This window comes from Gouania willdenowi, chromosome 1 (assembly GCF_900634775.1).
Source record: "Gouania willdenowi chromosome 1, fGouWil2.1, whole genome shotgun sequence".
In the NCBI taxonomy this organism is placed as follows: Eukaryota; Metazoa; Chordata; class Actinopteri; order Blenniiformes; family Gobiesocidae; genus Gouania; species Gouania willdenowi.
In genome coordinates, this window is record NC_041044.1 from 34,329,720 (window position 1) to 34,351,362 (window position 21,643).

General features: G+C 36.3%; 3 protein-coding genes across 5 annotated transcripts in view; 2 read left to right on the forward strand and 1 right to left on the reverse strand.

Moving 5' to 3' along the window:
• Window positions 1-6,583, reverse strand: part of LOC114468985 (cytoplasmic phosphatidylinositol transfer protein 1-like) — a 66,778-nt gene extending 60,195 nt beyond the window's left edge. For all 3 annotated transcript variants that reach the window (XM_028456174.1, XM_028456185.1, XM_028456192.1), the window contains exon 1: window positions 6,245-6,583. In XM_028456174.1, coding sequence (XP_028311975.1) covers window positions 6,245-6,292 — 48 coding nt within the window. In that variant the 5' untranslated portion in view covers window positions 6,293-6,583. The remainder of the gene's footprint in view (window positions 1-6,244) is intronic.
• Window positions 6,584-9,634: 3,051 nt separating this feature from the next.
• On the forward strand, window positions 9,635-19,237 carry psmd12 (proteasome 26S subunit, non-ATPase 12). The gene is made up of 11 exons (XM_028457234.1): window positions 9,635-9,742; window positions 10,378-10,437; window positions 10,730-10,858; window positions 11,946-12,053; window positions 13,041-13,145; window positions 13,297-13,446; window positions 13,581-13,715; window positions 13,970-14,082; window positions 15,703-15,877; window positions 17,455-17,532; window positions 18,719-19,237. Exons 1-11 carry the CDS (start codon window positions 9,635-9,637, stop codon window positions 18,926-18,928), a joined length of 1,371 nt encoding a protein of 456 aa, XP_028313035.1. The 3' UTR covers window positions 18,929-19,237.
• Window positions 19,238-20,844: 1,607 nt separating this feature from the next.
• helz (helicase with zinc finger) overlaps window positions 20,845-21,643 on the forward strand; it is a 63,882-nt gene continuing 63,083 nt past the window's right edge. Inside the window, exon 1 of the mRNA XM_028462884.1 lies at window positions 20,845-20,922. The gene's annotated coding sequence lies outside the window, so the exon portion shown is untranslated. The remainder of the gene's footprint in view (window positions 20,923-21,643) is intronic.

Consider the following 21,643-nt stretch of genomic DNA (forward strand, 5'->3'; position numbering starts at 1 on the left):
AACTGGCCATGATACCCAGCTCTAGTCAGCGTACTTCATAGTTTCATACTCCATTTCAATGAAAGTATATTAGTGTCTTTACAGTTTACCCTGGCTCCCAGTCAGACTTAGAACAGACTGAAGTCCTGCTACTGGAGTATAAATCATTGCGTGGGTCAAGTCGAAAATACCTCAAAGAAAACCCCCATATTTTATTGATTTCATTGTTAATTTTTAAAACTCTGTATAAATGTTTTTCCACTGTTTATGCAAGATTCAAAAACATTACTAAAACATTACTAAAAACTGTGGCAATTGTGAATAAATGTGCCTTGCCTCCAACAAAAAGCCTTAGTTTTACACAGTTACAGCCTTCTCCATGTACTTCTAAAGAAAAGAGCTCTAGGTTTTTACAATGCTCAAGATCTTCATTTATTTAAAGGGCCCATGTTACGCTAAATTGACTTTTCTGTGCTTTAAACGTCATAAAAGTGCTATAAGGGCTTCATACACATGCCCAAAATGTTTTTTCATTGATTCCCTCAATCGTTAGTTAGAAGGTGATTTGCATTCTTACTGCAGGGCGAGCCCAAACATCTCACTCCAATTTGATGACACGTTCCCAATTTGATGATAAATTTGACGCGGCACTGAGCTGGAGAAGCTGCGCCTCCAGTACTATGTATGTATTTTCTACAGTCTATGTATGTACCGGTGAACGCCCAGCCCCAACACTCTGTCTCGTGTTTATAAAGCAGCATGAGCTCAGCTATGGAGTGGGTGGGAGGAGGGCGGGCCGTCCTTTGGCCCTACGTCATCGTGCGAGTAGGAGGAAGTTAGTGTCCCGTCTATAGACACGCCCACTCATGAATATGCATAAGTAGGCCGCAAATCAGCCTGTTTGTGTAGAGTTGCTCAGAAAGTGACTTTTCAGAGGCTAAAACAGGCAAGTTTGGGAAAGTAAACCTCAAATATTATGTTTTTGGGGTTTTTAGAACAAATGGAGATGGTTAAAGATAACATGATATGGGACCTTTAAGTTTGAAGCACGGCTGAGTAACATAGACTAAAATTCGTAACATTTGTTTCATGAAACTGGTGATAGACCATATAAACTTGTTACAAAATATATCCCACCCAAGTTTAAGTTATAATTAATTGTGACACTGAGTGTTCCATGTGGTACAAACAACGTGTACTTTTAAGATGCTCAATCCCTCATAAATCTGTGAACATCATCCAATTTTTTTTTGTTGAATGTTCAATAAAGGTGGGAAGATAAATAAGTAGTCAAAGTAGTTTCGGAACATTAAGCACAGACAGACTCAAACTGACTTCAACATTCTTCGTAGTTGTTGAAGTTGTGTAAACAAAGTCCGGATGGTCACACCAAACATCTGCAGTAGTAGAAATGTGATGACGTGATTCAGCCTGAAGTAATCTCCTCCCCAAGACAAATGACCTTCCACACCCTCACAGCCACAAATCTCAGTGTGCCTACACACTCTGCGCACGCACACACTGTATGACCCTGGAGAAGTATCCAGACAAAAAAAAAGACACTTCCAAAAACTCCCGATCGTCACTCCTCCTTCCTCTCATCCTTTAACATTAGCAACGAGGAGCTTGTCCTTGTGCACCGTCAATCATAGCTTCCTTCCGTGTTATGCTCCATTAGTCTTTCCTCCCACAGCTTTTGAACAGGCAGAAAACTGACTTCACTTTAAGGACTTGAGATATGACCTACTCATTGTGGTTGCTGTAAAGCCATGATAAGAACAAATTGCCATATTTTAACCTTATTTCATCACTTTTCCTTGCCATATTTTTGCTCTTTTTAATGCATTTTGCGACAATACCCATTTCTGCCACTTCTCCATCAAATTGCAATGCCTTTTCTGCATATTTTTCCACTTTCAAGAAATGTTCAGTACTTATAAACCTTTTCTGCCACTTCTCCCACTTAATGATCCATTGTCACTTTTAACCTCTTTACCATATTTCATGCTCATTTGTCAATTTAACCACATTTTTAACCACAATTTGTCCTGTCAATTATTTTCCATAATTATTTGAGTATGTGAGGTACTATGTACCTGAAAAAAAAAAACAATACCCCCCTTCAACCTTCAGTTTTAAATTATTTCCACACAAGTAGGGCCGCATGATTGTGGCCAAAATGATAATCACAAATATTTGGATGAATATTTTAATCATGATTATAGATTATTATTTTTTAGATTCCCGTTATCTGATATGGACATCACAACTACATTGGTTACCCAGATGTATTGTTTTGAGTGTGTTAGCATATGCACTAATTCACAACACCTGTCCACAGGAGACTTTTGAAAAAGTTTAAAGTAAGAGAAATAAGTAAAGAGGAATTATGCACTGCATAAAACATTACAAAAAAAAACCTCTGTTATAGGACAGAGGCAACACGTGCAAGCGAGTAACCAGGTTTCTCTGTGTACACAAATGCAGCAAAAAAGAAAAGTTAAGAACATTAGGCTTACTGACTCCTGCTATTTGGGGCAGGCCCGACCGTAGTTCAGCAGAACTTGTTGATTGGGCAGTAGAAATCTCAGCCAAACACGTGACTGTGTTGTTGTCTTACGCAATTTCTACTTAAATGACATCCACTCAGCCCAGAAACCAGTAAGATCTGAGTGGTTCTGTGTGTTCCGGAGTCCTTACTTGCCCAGGTGTGGTGATTTCAGCCTTGCAATCCACAGAACCTTCTGAGGCATCTCATCTACTATTTATGTTTACCGTCTGATTCACTCTATTCATTTATTCTATTCCTCAATAATAATTACATTCTTGTTTATAAATAGGACGCCCTTAAGGTATCTGCTCATTCACTCTTATATAGACTCACAAACTGATTTACAAGAGAAAAACAACTCTCCTCAACAAACAGTATAGAGAGAAAATGGAAGCCTAGTGAAGGCTGAGGCCACAATTTACTGAACGGAAACACTTGTGAATGCAAACACCCACGTAGCACACACACGCGGTGTTGCACTTTAATGCACACACTCTGAAGGCATTCAAGAACATATTCCTCAGCACTAATGCATTCGACAATGACATTTTCCATTTCCTTTTGACCCCAGACGTCTGCTTTCGTCTGTGGCGCATTGCCTTTTACTCCTGAGGTTCAGAAAATGTCACCAAAGTGGTAAAGTTATTTTTATTTTTTAATAGCCATTTTTTCTCAATTTGTTGTTGTAGCCTTATGTATTTCCAATGTTCTCTATAAAATGCAAGCTGTAAACATAAGACAAATCGTACTAATCTGGATAGTTAAGGCTTTATCATCTGTTTCCAGAATGGGGCATGTGTCCTCAGGGCTGCAATCTGACTATCTGATAACAGGATGTCAAAGAAGATACATTGATGTAGCAGGGTCATTATTCCACACCACTAGTTAGCCGTTGGCTGTGCAGGGAAAAAGCACAACTTTGCATCCATACATCACAAAGGCATGTGAGATACAAAAAGGCAGCGTTATGGGCGCTAATTAAAAAAGGTGGCGTTTTCTATGCGGCGCACATGCCAGGACAGGAAACCAGCCATTCTCACCTTCTAATAATAGACTGAATGTTAACAATGGACACGGCAGCAGCATGTGAGACAATGAGGAGTGTGGACATTTTCTGCACAGCGTTATAATGTTAGTGTTGGCGTGTGTGTGAGAGTCGTGGAGTGATGAATTAAATGCAAGGTTAATCACATGCAAGGTGTGACAGAGGTACCCTTACAATGTGTCAGGAAGATACTAAAAATAGCGTTGAGTGGTGGTGGATGTGCTACTCTTGCTGTTACTATGGGCACAACTTCCTGTATGATAGAAGAGAAGGCCTGTAACGATTAATCGTAAGGCAGTTAAAAATCGATTCATTGGTATCACGGTTCACATCAATGTTCTGAAAATTGAATCGCAGTACTTCTTTTAAACAGCAGATGGCGCTATATATCCTTCTCGTCTAAAAGTGTAGGCGGCGGGCGGAATCTGCTACTATTTTCTTTCTGGCCGCCTTCTACTCTTAAACATGTTCATAAATGATTCCTTACCCCTTTAGCACCAAAAGAACATCTGTAATATTACGTGAATATCTGTAAAAGTCACGTTTTTTTATTAGCTCTGTCTGCTAGCATAGCATCTCTTCTTCACTGCAAGGATATCTGCATGCCAACCGACCACTGGGTTACCAGCGCCCTCTGCTGGTCCAAACAAATATCTGACGTAAATACAGTGCAAATTGTTTTTTTTGGTTTTTTTTAAAGTCCAATTGTTAAGGCACAAAATACATTTTCAGTTGCACTTTTAAAAAGAAAAAGAACTATTATGTAGTTCTGCATTGTTTACTATAGAACCAGAATTTAAATTAATAGGTTTCTTCATTTGTATTATTCCTTTATTTCATTTAAGATTTATTTTTAGTTAAATTGCATTGTTTTGAAAAGTTTATCAAGGAATTCTTTTGACAATGAAATATAAAAGGAAAATAGTATAGTATTTTTAGTTTTTTTTCCCCAAAAAAATAAAGAATAATTTGTCTACATTCCCATTTTGTAAAATAAATCGTGAGAGAATCGTATCGGGAGTTGAGTGAATCATTACATCCCTATAGAAGAGGTATGGTGAGCTAGTGGCAGTTCATTCTAGAATATATTATGCTATAAGCAACTTAATCCGATACATGAGTTGAAGTTGATTACAAATGTAGGGCCTCCAATTTTCCGTTTCATTGCAAGAGCGACGTTAGCCACACTGCTAACTTCCATTCACCTGTTTAAGGGAAATACTGGAAAATTGGAGGCCCTACAAGTGTTATATATATATATATATATATATAGCACTGGGCAATATGACCAAAACTCATATCTTGATATTTTTTCTCTAAAAATTGCGATACATACGATATAAAGTAATAATTTTCTTTCAAAGTCTGACCAGAAAGACAAATCTGGGTTAAATTTGTTGATCCAAATGCCACACAAGCTCATTTATTAACAGCTGCACAATATGTGTCACTTTTAGCTTTTTCCTCCTATAAGGGACAGCATGTTTGAGTTAGTTATGTAGTGTGGCTTTTTTAAGGGGAGATCTGGGTTAGGACGCATTTAGCAATTCATTTGTGCTTATCATGCTGTTCTGAGAAGTGGAGAAAGCTACAACTCCTAAAACAAGTATTTTAACTAAAAGCTAACTAGTTAACTAAGTTAACTAAATAAGCTTTATCTAAAGGCGATATTGTAATTTTTTTAGATCCCCAAATTTGAAAATTCGATATATCTTGAATCTCGCAATATCACCCAGCTCTAATCATATATCACCATTAAAAAAAAAATGATAAAGATGCTTAATCAGAAAATGAACTTTTAACTTTTTAGCCTGCACACAAAAGTTGGTAAACGTTTATGCTTGTCATAAAGTTATTTTGATGACTGCATTAATAATTCGTTTTTTGTGCATTTATTTCTATTCCCCAGCAAGGAAGACATTGGATTGTTGAGCTCATCAGTAGGGCTGGGCGATATTGACCAAAACTAAGCTCAATATTTTTTTCCCAAAATGGCGATATACGATATAAATCTCAATATTTTTTACGTGATAAAGTTTTACCAAAAAAAAAACAAGTAAGTCCGGGTTAAATTTGCTGATGCAAAATACCACACAGGCACATTTATTAACAAACATCTGCACAATATATTATAATAATAAATTGGATTTTATATTGATGTGCATTATTCTTTCACTCGACTCACAGTGGTGGTAAGCTACTATTGTAGCCACAGCGAGGCTGCCATAGTGTGCCATCAGTCCCTCAGATTACCATCAACAGTCACTCACACACCAAATTCAGTCGAGGAAATGTGGGTACAGTGCCTTGCCCAAAGACAACGATAGTGACTTGGCTGGAGCAGGACACGAACCCCCAACCCTTCGGTTATTGGACGACCTACTCTACCACTGAGCCCAAGTATTTTAAAACAAAATAAAAATGCAATATTATCGGCAATATTGTAATTATATATATAACCAAAATAGAAATCTCGATGCATCTTGAATCTCGATATATTGCCCAGCTCTACTCAAATAGTGAAGCAGCGAGTTCTCGACAAACTCCTCTGAAGTTCAAGGGAACGTGAATTCAAACACTTCGTGGAATCATCACTAAATCTCATCCGTGTGTGAGGGAGGGGGAAAAAACAGACAAAGAAAGAGAGAAAGAAAGTAAAAACTTCTTACCTCCTCCACTGTGAGCGGCATACATATCCTGTACTCCTTAAGCAACATCTTCCCCTGTGTGTGTTCTCACAGTGTCACAGCAGCAGAGTTAAAGCCACGGGGTGTGTGTGTGTGTGTGTGTGAGAGGACTGCAGGCGTGTCCAAGCATAGACGAGGAAGAAAGGATGTTGAGCCCGAGTCAGAGAGCCAACACCCGGGGAACGACTCGGCTATCTCATGGATAACACAAGGCCTGGCCAGCGGTGGACGGGATACTAAGTAGGGATGAAGTAACTCCGCTACAGCTGTCCAGCGACTTAACGCTGATCCAAGTCAAGGTGTCAGAAAGCAAACCGGAACACCAGCGGAAACTATATAGGCTGAGCCTTCAAAATAAAACTCGGAATTAATTGAAATATGGACGTTGGATTTATTTATTTATTTATTTATTTATTTATTTATTTATTTATTTATTTATTTATTTATTTATTTATTATTATTATTATTATTATTATTATTGAACAACAACAACAACAAGTTTCGGAGAGGTAATAGCAGTAGGACAACTGTACACAATATATCACAAACCAAGCAACAGCAAAAAAAAAAAAAAAACCTAACACACACAAAAAAGAGAGAAAAATACAAACTAAAAGGAGCTTGACTTTATAAATTTAAAACAAAAGTAAGATAGAAAAGTCAGATTTTTTTTTTTTGTTTTGATTTGTTTTTTGTTTTGTTTTTTTGCGTGGTCAGCATTCAACAGTCATAAAGAGGAAAAAATACAACTCTAATTAATTGATAAATTGGTTAAAACATGTATTCTCAAATGTATTACGACATAAATGTATACACATGGGTTTTCTGGTTTATTGTGGATATAGATTACTTGTATGATATGTGAGAAAATAATCCTGATTAGAGCTAACATTAATTTCATAGTCTTATGATGGATTTAAAGGTAATTTTTTTCTGCTGTCAGAAATCATAGGCAACCATTTAAACTGCTATTTTAATATTAAATCGGTTGATATTGATCACATCTAAAACACATCCTCAAAATATAAAGTCTGTTTCTGCCTCATAAGCTGAGACACAAAGTGACGCAGTGTGCAGAAGTCATTCAATCAAAAGCTGCAGAAAACTATGAAAAGACGTTGTATTTGAGATTCAGGACCCTGGCCTGTGCCATTAAAAATGAAATAAAAAGGCTATTCTTGAGCTTTTAGTTTGAAAATTCCTGGAGGATATTACATTGCCTCTTACCCGTTGGTTGCACACGTGTCTTTTAAGGATAGCGCTCGAGGTTCATTGAAGTAGTGAGTGAGCAAAGTATGAACTTAGTGGAAACTCGAGTGTCGACCACATACATTATTCTAATCCTCACAAACCAACAGCTGGTAAACTAGCTTTACCAAACTGTAAAGTTTTAGGCATGTGAAGGTATTTTAAAAACACCAAAACCTGATCTGTTTCATAGTTTGGGGCAAGAAAAGCTTGGAAAGTCTCTGGCCCTCAGTCTAATTGTGTGCGGACGCTAAAATGAGCACACGAAATTGCTCAAAAAAAAAAAAAAAAGGACCTAAAAAAAGGACACAAAATTGCAACAAAAACGAAAATTAAGCCAAGAACACAAAAGTAACAGAAAAATATTTTTAAAACCACATAAAATACAAAAAGACTCAAAACAAGTACACAAAATAAGTCCCAAAACACACAAAATGACAAAAAAAAATAAAAATAAATTAAACAATATGATTGCAAAAACACACAAAACAACAACAAAACACAGACAATTGGAGTAAATATACAAATTGACATTAGGAATTTACAAAACCACTATAAAGAATACAAACATTTTTTTTTTTTAAAAAATGCAAAAATGACAAGAACATACAATATTACAACAAAAAAACAATGTTCTTCCCTGTATTAAAAATCAGATTGGTCACTATTCATGCTGACATGAATTTTGAAAGTGTGGTCCTCGTGTCAGACAATGACATTTTTGTGGCCACTACTGGGATAAAAGTTTTCCATTGCTGGGTTAGGCTGTATTCGATCACTGGTTTCAACCACAATGCAAAACACCCAGAAACTTGTTAGATTGTATGAAGGTTCTATGGGATATAAAAATATCATATTGTTCTGTAGATGCTCCAAACCATAACAGTAAAATATATAAAGGTGGCTTTAATACAAAATATATTTCTTATCTCTGAAATAGGAAACAGCAATAACAACAAAACCTAAGAGTAGTTAGGTTAAAATATGTCAAGAGTCTTCTTAATTACAATTGGATTTTATTCATTGTGTTAACTGTTTACAAAGGTATATTTAAACAGCTTAAAGTGACATCTGGTGGTAGGTCTGGGTTACTACAAGATCTGGTCATTCACGTTCAAGCCCATTCACGGTTTTTCCTTATTAATATACACATTTTGAGTATTGAGACTGGAAATGCTTTGAATTTCTATACAATGTAATACATTATACATTCTACAATCTACAATTTTATACTTTCACTTAAAAATTACAATTAAAAAAAGCTGGAAACACAGGGAATAAATAAATTAACTCCGTTCTCTTTAACTTTACAATCAACCATCTACCGCAATAAAAGATAAAAAATAAATAAATAAAGATAATAAATAAAAAAAATATTTAGGGATTGTGGGGCTTTGTTTGCAGAAATGCCTGAAATAAATGTATAAAACATGTTCATCTTTGTCCCTATAAGCAATAATAATGGCTTGAAAATCTATATTGCTTTATTTATTTATTCATTGTATGAATGTGATGAGAATATCATGAAGATGAGATGATTTGGGTTTTTTTTTTTTTAACAGCCATGAATTGTCTGTCTCTGTTTTTGCATTCTATTTGCAGAGTGGCACTTTTTGCACTTTAAATGGGAAAAAAAGTGTATCATTTATTATATTGGTCATTTTATATCTTATATTCACTTTAGTTGAAAAGGGTTTACCCAGAGTAAGTGTAAGTATGCCCAGAGTTAGTAAAATAAAGGCATACCTATTTTCTAAACTGTATTTTTTATTTTTTATTTTATTTATTTATTTTTTTCCTTTTCCAAAAGTATTATTCTGAGCCCAGTATCGTCGTATATCATCTCGTCTCATAAACTTTGGATATTGTCCCACCTCCAGTCATCAGATTATCTTTATTTTTTATTTTATGAATCGAATGTTTAACTGAATAGGTATCAAATGAGCCTGACTGAAATATATAACCTCTTCAGTGGGTCCTTCAGGCGCCGCGGACACCTAATCGTTTAGTTTTCTGATTGGTCCAGACGGAGCTTCGTCCGTCAGTTAAACTAAACACAGCTAGCTGCGAGGGGTTGTCTGAAGGAGTAAGCTCTGTAAAAACGATACATCTACACCTGCAACCATGTCCGATGAGCGGTCTGAGAGATCCGATGGAAAGATTGTGAAGATGGAGGTGGACTATAGCGCCACTGTGGACCAGCGACTGCCAGAATGCGAGAAAATGGCTAAAGTAAGTCTGGTGTAGAAGAATCTGTCGCCGGCTGAGTCATGGTGCCATGATGTTTCAGTTGAACTGGTGACTGTTTCAAGTGATGGCTAACATCCGGGTTCTTTAACACTGCATCACCAATGCGGTTTAATTTATTCTAGCTTTCAGGGAGACCCTATCAAATACCAACATATCCACGAGAATAAAAAACATTAACTAAATTACTGAATTAAAAAAAGTAATGAATTACGTTTTAGAGTGATGCATTGTCTGAAGTCTATCACCAATTAAAATGGTCGCCTGTTGTACCTGAACACTGGAGCCAGCGTTAGCATTTATGCTACTGTCCAACATTACTGATTTGGGGCGACCAAGAAACACCCCATGATAAATGCAGACAAACATTAATAGTCCATATGTATGAATTACCTTCATGTATGGTTTCAATTTTCCTTAATTCACTTCCCCGTGTTGTTTGGGTTTTGTTTGCTACCTAAAACAGCGTTTAGCTTAGCATTAAATAGTAATTTTGTTGCATGTTAAGCCAAAATGTCACATAAAACGTAAAAACCGTGTAACGTGTGAACATTATCAAGAATAAATGAGACGCATGCAAATGAAAAAAAAAAAAGATTTTAATCTTTGTTTTACAATAGGAGGGAAAGTTACAAGAGGCCATCGAAAGCTTGTTGTCATTGGAGAAGCAAACCAGAACAGTAAGTCACTTTTATTGTTGTTTGTTCATTTCTTTCTTGCCTTTGTGGTTTCTTATTTTCACTTGCAAATTAAACATGTTTCCTATATATGAACTTTAATTTAATTTCAAAACATTAAATTGTTTAATTGCTCAAGGATTACCAGTTTTAATGATTAAAGGAATCATTTCACTCTCCTCAGATAGCACATGTGGACTTTAGGGATTTGATCTAGCTGTGACATTTCAACCAAGATCATAGGTTTTAGTTTCTGTCAAAATGTTGTGTGCTATCGAACTTTTGTGTTTTCTAGGCATCAGACATGGTATCCACATCCAGAATCCTTGTGGCAGTGGTCCAAATGTGTTATGAAGCCAAGGACTGGGATTCCCTGAATGAGAACATCATGTTACTCACCAAAAGGAGGAGTCAGCTCAAACAAGTAATGTTGCCAGCTTGACTAGTTTGCTTGTGTATTTAAAAATGTATGGCAGTGGCTTTCAGTACGTAATACGTGTCAATAAACCGTTAGTATACGGTATCTGTACACAGTGTCCCTCATTGGCCAGTTTCGGTCATGTGATAGGTGCACTCTGTTTTATTTTAGCTCATATTAATGTTTAGCTACCCCGCTAACCCTTTTATTTTAACCCTAACCCTTTTACTTTAGCTTTAACCCAAACCCAGGAAATACCCTAAAATGTTTATTTTTTTCATATATGTATGTAGGTGGAATTTGCCATGTTACATATGTTAAAATGAAAAATTAAAAGAAGAACACTGAAGTGTCACCATTGAAACAGACGAAGAAGAAAAACACGGAAGTAAGGAGACGCTCGCAAATCTCAGCAAAAAGAGCTTTAAAAAAGAAAAGGCGGCGACGTGATGGACCAGGAGCTGGCTGGACACACGTGGGCATGACAGTCTGTCAATTTTACAGCGGTCCTACGGTGTTCGCGCAGTGTCAGCGTTTACGGTAAGCCAGTCCGTGGCACTGCTTCAACTGTGCGATACCCTCACGAGGAGCGACTGAGATGACGTCCGATTGCTGATCGGGAGGTGGTCGTGAGGTGTTAATCGCTTCCCTTGGCCCCATGTATACTACACGACGCACGATCTAGCAGAGACTCGCACGATCCCACAAAATAGTCGCACCAGTCAAAAGTCGGCTGAAAATGGGCCAAAAATCGCGCAGTGTATGCCTGTCTTTAGACCACTCGCCCATCCTGACACGGTGAAAACACACAAGGTACATTACGGGTAGACTGCCGGTATATAGATAAATATTACGTACTACGAAACACTTCCAAAATGTATTTATTTGGTACAAAAAAACAATTTTTTGGTGCACATTTTTCTCATTGGAAGGTAAATGCGGCAAGTATAAATGTTCTATACTGATTTATATTATACATTTTTTTTCTTGTTGTCTTTACCCCCTGATCTTTATTAGTTCTCAGTAAAATTTTAAACTTTTTTCCCTTCTCGTAAATGTCAATAGGAGATACTGTTTTGCCTTTGTCCTTTAGGCCGTTGCCAAGATGGTGCAAGAATGTTACAAGTATGTGGACGCAGTGACTGATCTGACCATCAAACTGAGACTCATCGACACACTTCGCACTGTTACTGCTGGGAAGGTCTGAGAATAATTTTTGTCTTTTAACAGCACTTTGCAATTTTAAATACTTTACTGAACTTCTTCAATCATCCTTCATCAATTAGGCTTTACCACAAAGTTGCAAAGTAGCTCAGCTATTTTATCCCCAAGTTTTGGTACCTGGATCATTGTGCATTTCTAGGATACAAGTGACATTTGTATTATACTCAATTTATCACAATTACGCTTGCCTTTGTAAGCTGTTACTTTAAACCAGTGTTTCTCAAATGTGGTTACGTGCACCCCAAGAGGTACGTGATGACACACACACACACACACACACACAGAGAGAGAAATAAAAGCATTCAAAATATGTAGTTTTATATATTACTAGCAACTCACAAAAACACACAATAAGTGAAAAATACACTGAAAAATGAAAAGAACAGACAAAATACACAAATTGACGCCAAAAAACGCGCACTAAGAGAGAAAAATACACAAAAATAACAGCGAAACATACAAAACGACACACATTGAGAGGGAATAATTTAAATAATACCAAAAACTCACAAACGGCAAAAAAAATACACAAAATGACACCAAAAACACACAAAATCATAGAAACGATCTTGATTAGAGCATGAACTGAAAATACAAGGGTCAGTCTTGGTCCCACATCACCATAGATGATAAAAACTATAGAAATAATTAATTTCAGGAGGCACTAAATACTGTTTAATTCCACTTATTTACAAAATGAGATTCTTTAAAATGTGTTAGTCATCCATTCCATTATGCTCTACAGTTGTTTTTTCACAGAATTTTGAGTAAAATCTTGTAGTTGGACACAGGGGGTACTTGGATTCAGAAATAAGAAAAAGGGGGAACTTGAGCAAAAAAAGTTTGTGCCAAAGAAACAAGAGTACGGGGGGTACAGGATCTTTTGTCGCAGATCTTCAAATTGTACACTTAGTTTTTTTTTGGAAGCACAAATAAGTTCTTCACTCCTTTTTCTTCTTCACAGATTTATGTAGAGATCGAGCGTGCCAGGCTTACAAAAACCCTGGCAAATATCAAAGAGCAGAATGGGGAGGTCACAGAAGCTGCTTCCATTCTGCAGGAACTACAGGTGAGTGTCTGATGATATTATTGTAAATATTACCACCCATGTCTGTCAAAGTCGCAAATGAATAGTCTTATCCCAATGCAAATTTTCTAGGCTTGCAATAGAAAAATTCTATTATGGATTTGCATGTATGTTTGGTTTTTTTACTGTTAAGGTGGAAACCTACGGCTCCATGGAAAAAAAAGAAAAGGTGGAGTTCATTTTGGAACAGATGCGGCTTTGCATCGCCGTCAAAGATTATATTCGCACCCAGATTATCAGCAAGAAGATAAATACCAAATTTTTCCAAGAAGAAGGCACAGAGGTAAGATGAAGCCATAAATTCAATTCTTTTAACACTTTTTAAGAAATCATTTATTTTGGAAACTGTTTTTGCAGTTTATTTACAATTGAGCAAATGTTTTTTTTTTCTCTGAATTCATAAAAAAAAACCCCTAGGAGTCAAAGTTGAAGTACTACAACCTGATGATTCAGGTGGACCAGCACGAGGGCTCCTATCTATCTATCTGCAAACACTACAGGGCCATTTATGACACCCCATGCATCTTGGAGGACAGCAGCAAGTGGCAACAGGTGCACCGCTTTGAAAGTCTGTGGCAGACTAATATTAGATCATTTATCACAAACGGAAGAACTTCTTTTTATTTGAATAATTGTTGTCTTCAGAATAACTGTTTTTAGTTGGATTTGTTAAAAATGTTACGGTATTTTGTGATGCTATTTAAATACAATAACAAGTAGAGTTTGTAAGAATACAGAACCATGTGTTTCTGTTAGGATTGTAAAGTTTATTGTTGTTACGGCAACGACTGCTTTTGCATTTTTAGGCCCTGAAAAGTGTGGTGCTGTATGTGATTCTGTCTCCCTACGACAACGAGCAGTCAGACCTGGTGCACAGGATCAATGCAGACAAGAGATTGGAAGAAATCCCAAAGTACAAGTAAGATAGCTAATGTTCCTCTTTAGTAGGGATGCACCCAAATGAAAATTATTGGCCAAAATCAAAACACCAGAAGAAAATATTATGCAAATTGCCCCATTGCATTTCTGGCTATAAATGTGTATTGACCTCACTAAAATTATAACATCGCATTTGTGTAAATTAATATTATTGCTTCAAAGAATAAATCCTTAAAAAAATATGAAAATATGTATTTAGCACCAACATTCCAACAATGCACAATATAAAATAAAACAAAAATAAATGTTTAACTTGACCCCACTCATACATTAAATAATAATGTACAGACCTATAACTGACTGAGCTGCTGAAGGAGAGTCAAAGTAAATATGTTACTTCATTAAAACACAAAGTGCATTGAAGTGTTTGATGAAAATCAGCTTCTTTGCTTTGTTTATTATCCAAGTATGTTCTCGGAGATGCTCACGCACAAGTTCTGTGTGCTTTGATTCTGGCGTGGATCATTTCTTGTGTGCGCTGGTTTAATTTTAATCCCATCCAAGTAATGATCATTATTACGCAGACCAATGCAAAAGGGCAGACGTGCACTGGCAGACTCTGAAATCAGATGCTATCGGTGTTCTGCCATGCGCCAGGCTGCTGTATGTGTCCATGTTAACTACGCGTAACTACATTGTCTAAGTCAGTGTTTCTCAAATGGGGGTACGCGATGGCACTACAGGGGGTACTTGAGAGAGGGAGAGGAAAATTAACAAATAGTTTATTTCTTGGTCCCACCCCAGGCGTGAGATGGCTGAAAATGATAAACTATATAAATAAATCTATTCAGGAGCCACTAAATCAGTGTTTTTCAACCTGAAATTTCTGAAAAATTTAAATAGATTTTTGAAGTTTTCTAATTATTCTTTTTTTTTTATTAAAATGACACACAATCCTGTAAAAAAACTGTGTTTATATACTTTCACTTTATGAAATATAAATCTAGTTCAACTAAAATGCAGTAAAAAAAAAATATATATATATATATATATATATCTATATATCTGACCTCAAACTTTTGGGTTGCCAGAAATTCTTGATTTTAAAATGGGGTCACGATCCAAAAAAGAATGGGAACCACTGCACTAAATATTAGTTCTTTCCACTTATTTACAAAATAAGATTATTTAAAATGTGTTATCATTATGCTCTATAGTTGTTTTTAAATAGTTTTCTAAGGAAAATGTTGTAGTCAGACAAAGGAGGTACTTGGATTCAGAAATAAAAGAAAGGGGGTACTTGGGGCAAAAACGTTTGCGAAACCACTGGTCTAAGTGACGCCCTTAAATCTCACTTAAGGGCTCCATCATCTATGCTCAGAAAACGCTTTAGCACTCAGGTATGTTGAAATACAGCCTCTCTGTGAGTCCACGGACAAGTTGGCCCGTTTTCAGACAAGGTGACCACTGTTTGCTCGCATCTTTACAACATCTTGTTTCGGTGAGAAAAGTATTTCGGTGCATCCCTACTTCTTGGTTAGTTTGCTCTCCTAATTGATCGTCATCCAACCACAGGCCTATGGTCGGCTTTGTCTTCTGCCATTCCTACTATAATCATGTACATGCTCTCACTATGTTAATCCTCTCTGTTGATTCTCAGGGACCTTCTGAAACAGTTCACCACAATGGAACTGATGCGTTGGGCGGCCTTGGTGGAGGATTATGGGAAGGAGTTGAGGGAGGGCTCAGCCGATAACCCAGCAACAGATGTTTTCTCTTGTTCCGAGGAAGGCGAGAAAAGGTGGAACGACCTGAAGAACAGAGTGGTAGAACATGTGAGTGGCACAAACCAACATCCATCAATGTCGCGATATCAATATTTACAAATGTCACCTTTACAAGTACTGAAATACTTTTTTTTTTTTTTTTTACACTTGTGAGAACAAGTAATGGTAACTAACTGTAATCCAAGTACCAATGTCAAAAACAAGTGGTATGTTTATCCAATTGTCAAATTACATTTTTCAAAAAAATTTAACTTTTGCTTCTACGACAGATTTGGATTATGTTGAGTTCTTAAATTATTATTATTTTTTTTAAAAGTAACCACCTCCATCTATCAAAGTATGTTTTATGAAAATGCAATCAACTTCCAAGCTAAAATGCATTGAGGAGTGAGGTATTTAAATTGCGCAATGAAATGTTTTATTCGTGAAACATGATTAAGAAATTGATTTGGACATTTTTTGGATTGATACTATAGTCGCGCGGTGAAATATCTCAAAATATCGCCGAATTGTTTTTTTTCTTCCACCCTTACAATCCACTGATCCTCTGCAATCCAACCTTAATTTCATTCAAATATGTTACATTTGAGATCATTTAGTTTTTAATGGGTTAGCATTAATCCCATTTTGGGTGTCCATGTAATTGCTTTAATATTTTGTCTGACTGTTCATTTTCTAACACAAATATTAAAAAAAAAAAAAGGAATTTGATCAATAACTTTTTCCTTGTGCTTATCTTTTCATTTATTTTGGTGAATGTGTCGCTGTCAATCCTACTGTCTGCTCCTTGGGCTTTACCATTAAAAACATTAGCAAAATAACTATTTTAAAATGTAAGTCTTTGGATGTATATCGAGTTAGTTCAGCAATAATATCTAACCCAGGAAAGTCTTAAGTGTTTTCTCCACAGCTGGAAGTGGAGAGAATCATTGTGTATGAAGTCTGTTTCAAGGAAAAGAAGAGGAGGAGGAGGAGTACATTTTAGTTCTAGTTTCAATTTGTGGAAGAATAAGTTTATTAACAGTTAAAAGAACATGTCTGTGTAGTTGCAGCATGTTGTTAATGACACACTTGGTCAGGCTCTGTTTGCACTATTTGCACTCTGTGTTGACAGAGTAGAACTTTGATTTGGTTTTGCACATAATATTGTTTGTACTTGAAAAAAAAAGAGAAATACCGGTATATTATTTTGTTTATTTTATTTTAACTTTTATAAGTTTTAGTTTCAATTCATGGAAGAAGAAGTTTATTAAAAACTCATGCTTACATCATGCATGTAAAGAGTTAGAATAAAACATTTCAAAATATATGTGCAACTCGGTTAAATAAGTCTGTTGGTCCAGTCATATATTTTGTCATTGCAGTTTTCTTAAAATCTCGTCTCGTTCTTGTGAACCCAATATCGAGTCTCGTCTCGTGAGCTGAGTGTATCGTCACACCCCTCGTCCCGATGTAGTATACTTTACATCCTGGTCTTTCTCACATACTCAATCTTTTCATTCTATCGATTGTGGAGGCACTACATACTCATTTTGATGTCAGGCTTAGTATGAGTAGTATGTTAGCATGCCATAGTCTGGTGCTGCTGTTATTGGTGCTAATTCCTATTTCCTTAACCTCTACAGAACATCAGAATAATGGCCAAATACTACACCAGAATCACAATGAAGAGAATGGCCGGACTCCTCGACCTCGCCATTGACGTAAGCTTCGTGCTTCAATAACACAAGCTAACGATAACTGTAAATGTCTATTGTGTCTGATTAAATTGATTGTTTTAAGATGATTAACTGTGTGTAACATGACTTAAAAATATCAAAGGATAGTCACACTAACTGTGGCAATAGTTGCTCTTTAATAGCATTAGATGTTCACTCCCGTCAGGTTTGGGATAAATTATAATTGTAATTGATAATTAATTACAATTATAGTGTAATTATAATTGTAATTTAACAAATTCTGTTGCAATCATAATTGTAATTGAATTGTGATTGAGTTTAAAAAATGTGTAATGTGTAAGGGTTTTTCACGAATGCACATGCTTTGTTTCATAGTTGTATTTCAAATTCACAAATGCACATGATCTGTTTCGCCAATATATGTTTTTATGCAAATTTGTACTTTAAATTCTGAAATGCACATGCTCGACTTCACAAATATTATTTTGAGGCACACTTGTGATATAGATCCACAGATATTGCAAATTGCTGAATGCGCATTTACAAACTGCTTCAGTGCTGTGAAACCTCTGCGTATTTGTGAGAGAGAAATGTGTGTGGTGAATTTTGAGAGTGCCCTGATGTCGTGGGTCAACGAATGTCACCATTGGCTGATAAAACTGATTGACAGATTCATCAGCCAATCATATGGCTTCTTACATTTTTAAACCAATTGCAAAGCTACTGATATGTGCGCATGTGCAGTGTTCAAACAAAAGTGTGAAGGAAATGTAAGAAGTAATATGAATGGCTGAAAGCAAACATCTGATTGGCCGATGAATCTGTCAATCAGTTTTATTGACCCGCGACATCAGGGCAGTCTCAAAATTCACTGCAGACATTTCTCTCACAAATGCGCTGAGGTTTCCAAGCACTGAAGCAGTTTGTAAATGCACATTCAGCAATTCGCATTATCCGTGGATTTATATCACAAGTTTGCCTCAAAAAAATATTTGTGAAGTAGAGCATGTGCATTTCAGAATGTATATTACAAGTTTGCATAAAATATATATTTGTGAAACAGAACGTGTGCATTTATCTGAAATACAACTGCGAAACAAAGCATGTGCATTCGTGAAAAACCATGCAAGAGTTCATTCATTATGATACTGTTCTGATTCTGTACTTTTGGTATTAACACACTTGCATCTCCTCTCAAACACTTTGCCAGGAATCAGAGGAATTTCTCTCCAGCCTTGTTGTGAACAAGACCATTTACGCCAAGGTCGACCGCCTGGCCGGGATCATCAACTTTCAGAGGCCCAAGGATCCCAACGACCTTCTCAACGACTGGTCACACAAACTTAACTCCCTCATGTCTCTGGTCAACAAGACCACACATCTGATTGCCAAGGAGGAGATGATCCATAACCTGCAGTGAAACATGAGCACACCTCAGTATTTTATGTTTTTCTTTATGGTCCTTTATGTATTCCTTCAATTGGAATGTTTTTTGAATAAATTGTATATTGGCAGATTCTGAGTGCAGCTCAGTTCCTGACTAATAACTATATAAAAAAAAAAATACATCTTTTTCTTTTTTAAGAAAAATAATATTTGAGAACTGTCAGTGTTCGACATGATCACAGAGAGTTACCCATTGCTGTTAAGCATATAAAGCTCCATGAAAGTCAGACTTTAACTTTTTTTTGATGTATTTCAATTGACGCAATAAACAATAATATGCTAATGTTTTGGGTAACTGTTTAATACGGGCTGTGTTAAATGCTTAATAAAATTCAGAAAATGTTGTATATGGACATATAGGAAATATTTGTTGGAATTTGCATCACATTCTTGACTTAAAAGGAGATTTTGTAAGTATTAACTTTTCTCTTGGTTTGGTTTTTGATATTAGTTATCAATTATTTACACATGAATACTGACAATTTTTCATTTATTGATTCGTTTGATTTTTTTTTTTCCCCTCCTCACAGTCTGCGAACATGTAGATTTTGGCTGTAATCTTAGCTAGGCTGTTAGCTAAAAGGTTGTAAGTTACAACCCCAGCTTATGACTTAGCTTTGTTTTTAAGTGGTTCATTATAGCCAGGCCATTTTCCTGCTCCAGTCCTATAACATGGACGTTGTTGCTCATGCAGCTGATTGTAAATAAATCCCCTTAACAAAGAATGAATAAAGGTAACCTAATGAATACAGCCTCTCTACAAGTAACATCATGGAGCAGCAGACATCCCTACCAGGTTATAGTGACCCACTATCGCAGATTACATTAAGTAGTTAACATTGACTGTTTTTTTCTTCTTTCCATATGTTATTGTGCCTGTTGGGACTTCTCTTCTTGTCATTTATTGACTTGCAAAATCATGAACTTTGAACTATATTATGCATCACACATGACTGAATACAGTCTTATGAAATCTATTTTGAGACTTATAATGCACATTTTTTACCAAACCCACTGTAGTCTTACTGGTGTTGAGCTGCAAAACTCATATGATAAGCGTTAAATAGTTTTCTTTAGTTGCACTTTTTAACCTTGTCAAGTCTTTTAGTGACACGCCACTACATTTTTTTCTTGCACGTCTACAGGCGCGGCAATACAACGGAAACGGATTAAGGACAATTTTGATGGAGAAAATAATTTTGGACGAATAAAGTGTCAAAATTAAAGTCGAAAAGACGAGATTAAAGTTATGATTTCGAAAATAAACTCAAAATACAATATTGTGATAAAAATAGAAGGCTCCTACCCTTCATTTAATTTTCATTTTATTGTTTATTTCATTCATTTAAAAACTGCATTTAACATATGAATGAAAAGGAGCCCAGCACCAGCTCTCCCTTCGCACAATTATGCTATAAAATAAATTGATTTATCTAATTACAATAATAAAAAAAAAGTTCAAATAAAATGATATATATACGTATATGTGCCACCAATTACTACTTCCAGCCTTTGAAACCAAAAATTCTGGATTAAGGCCATACACTTGTAATTAGTAGAATATGTCTTCCCCTGTCCCAAGTTATAAAATTGTTAAAAAAAATAAATAAATAAATAAAAAAAAACTCACATTTGTACAAAAGCAAGTGGATAAAAAAGGTATAACGATCTAAAATAAAAATAGGAAGGAAGTGCTCCTTTTGATTCAGTGCTATACTTTCTACAATTGCTCAAGAATTTCAGCCCATAACTATTCCTAGAGTCGCGCCTCTAGGAATAAGGTTGATAGTACTACAATATAATTCAATAAAGCATGTAATTACAACTGTGTGCAAATTATGCACCTCATTTAAACTACATACACACTAGCGCGCGCACACAAGCCAGCAACCTTCAGATCGGCACATCCCACTATGCTTTGCGACGGTCTGACAAGTGGATCCAAGATGGCGTAGAAAGTAAAGCTAGGTAAGTGTTGACTTCCCATTTTCAGCCCTCTCAGTTGTCTTTTCTATCCCGACGCCACTAACAAGAATCACCTTCATCAATCATTAGGGCATTGGCGAACACTTGGAGTCCATGCACGATCAAAAGCACGATGTCATTGCAGTTATATGCGCTAAAAGACCGAGGCAAAAATACAGGCCCGAACCCCGTTTTGTTTCCGCGAACCTACCAGCTAGCCCGTTAGCCTGCTAGCGGTAACGTAGCAGGCAACTATCACACAGAGCGGTGCCTGGCTGGCTGTGTTCCTTCAGGAAAGGTCGTGCTGTTTGAGGCTAACAGGCTAGCGGCTAGCTTTGCGAGGTGCTAAGTGTCCGCGCGGTTTAAACCGTGCTAACGTCATCAAAAAGTTCTGCTCTACTGAAAGGACGTTTTTCAGTGCTTTTGCAGTAGTGTCGTCGCTCTGACTTGTAGCAGTCATGACAAGTTTCGACCAAAACAACAAAGTGATTACGATAGAGCTACACACAGATTGATCCTCCATAGAAGACCCCTAAAGGCTTTGAGGCTCCTCGACGCACTGTATAATGGCTCTCAATGAAGTGTTCTGGACTTTATTACCATGCTTTTGTTTTTGTTTTCTCTCCAAATTCTGTTTTCAAACGAAATCACTTGATGCTAGACTCAAAGTACTCAAAAAAAAAAAAAAAAAAATCCCATTACAGATTTAGAAACTCTTATTAGC

Coding starts and splice junctions, on each gene's coding strand:
- psmd12 (XM_028457234.1), top strand. CDS start 9,635: ATGTCCGATGAGCGGTCTGAGAGATCCGATGGAAAGATTGTGAAGATG. Junction 13,146..13,296: donor CCATTCTGCAGGAACTACAG/GTGAGTGTCTGA, acceptor TTTACTGTTAAG/GTGGAAACCTACGGCTCCAT. Junction 13,447..13,580: donor TCCAAGAAGAAGGCACAGAG/GTAAGATGAAGC, acceptor AAAAACCCCTAG/GAGTCAAAGTTGAAGTACTA.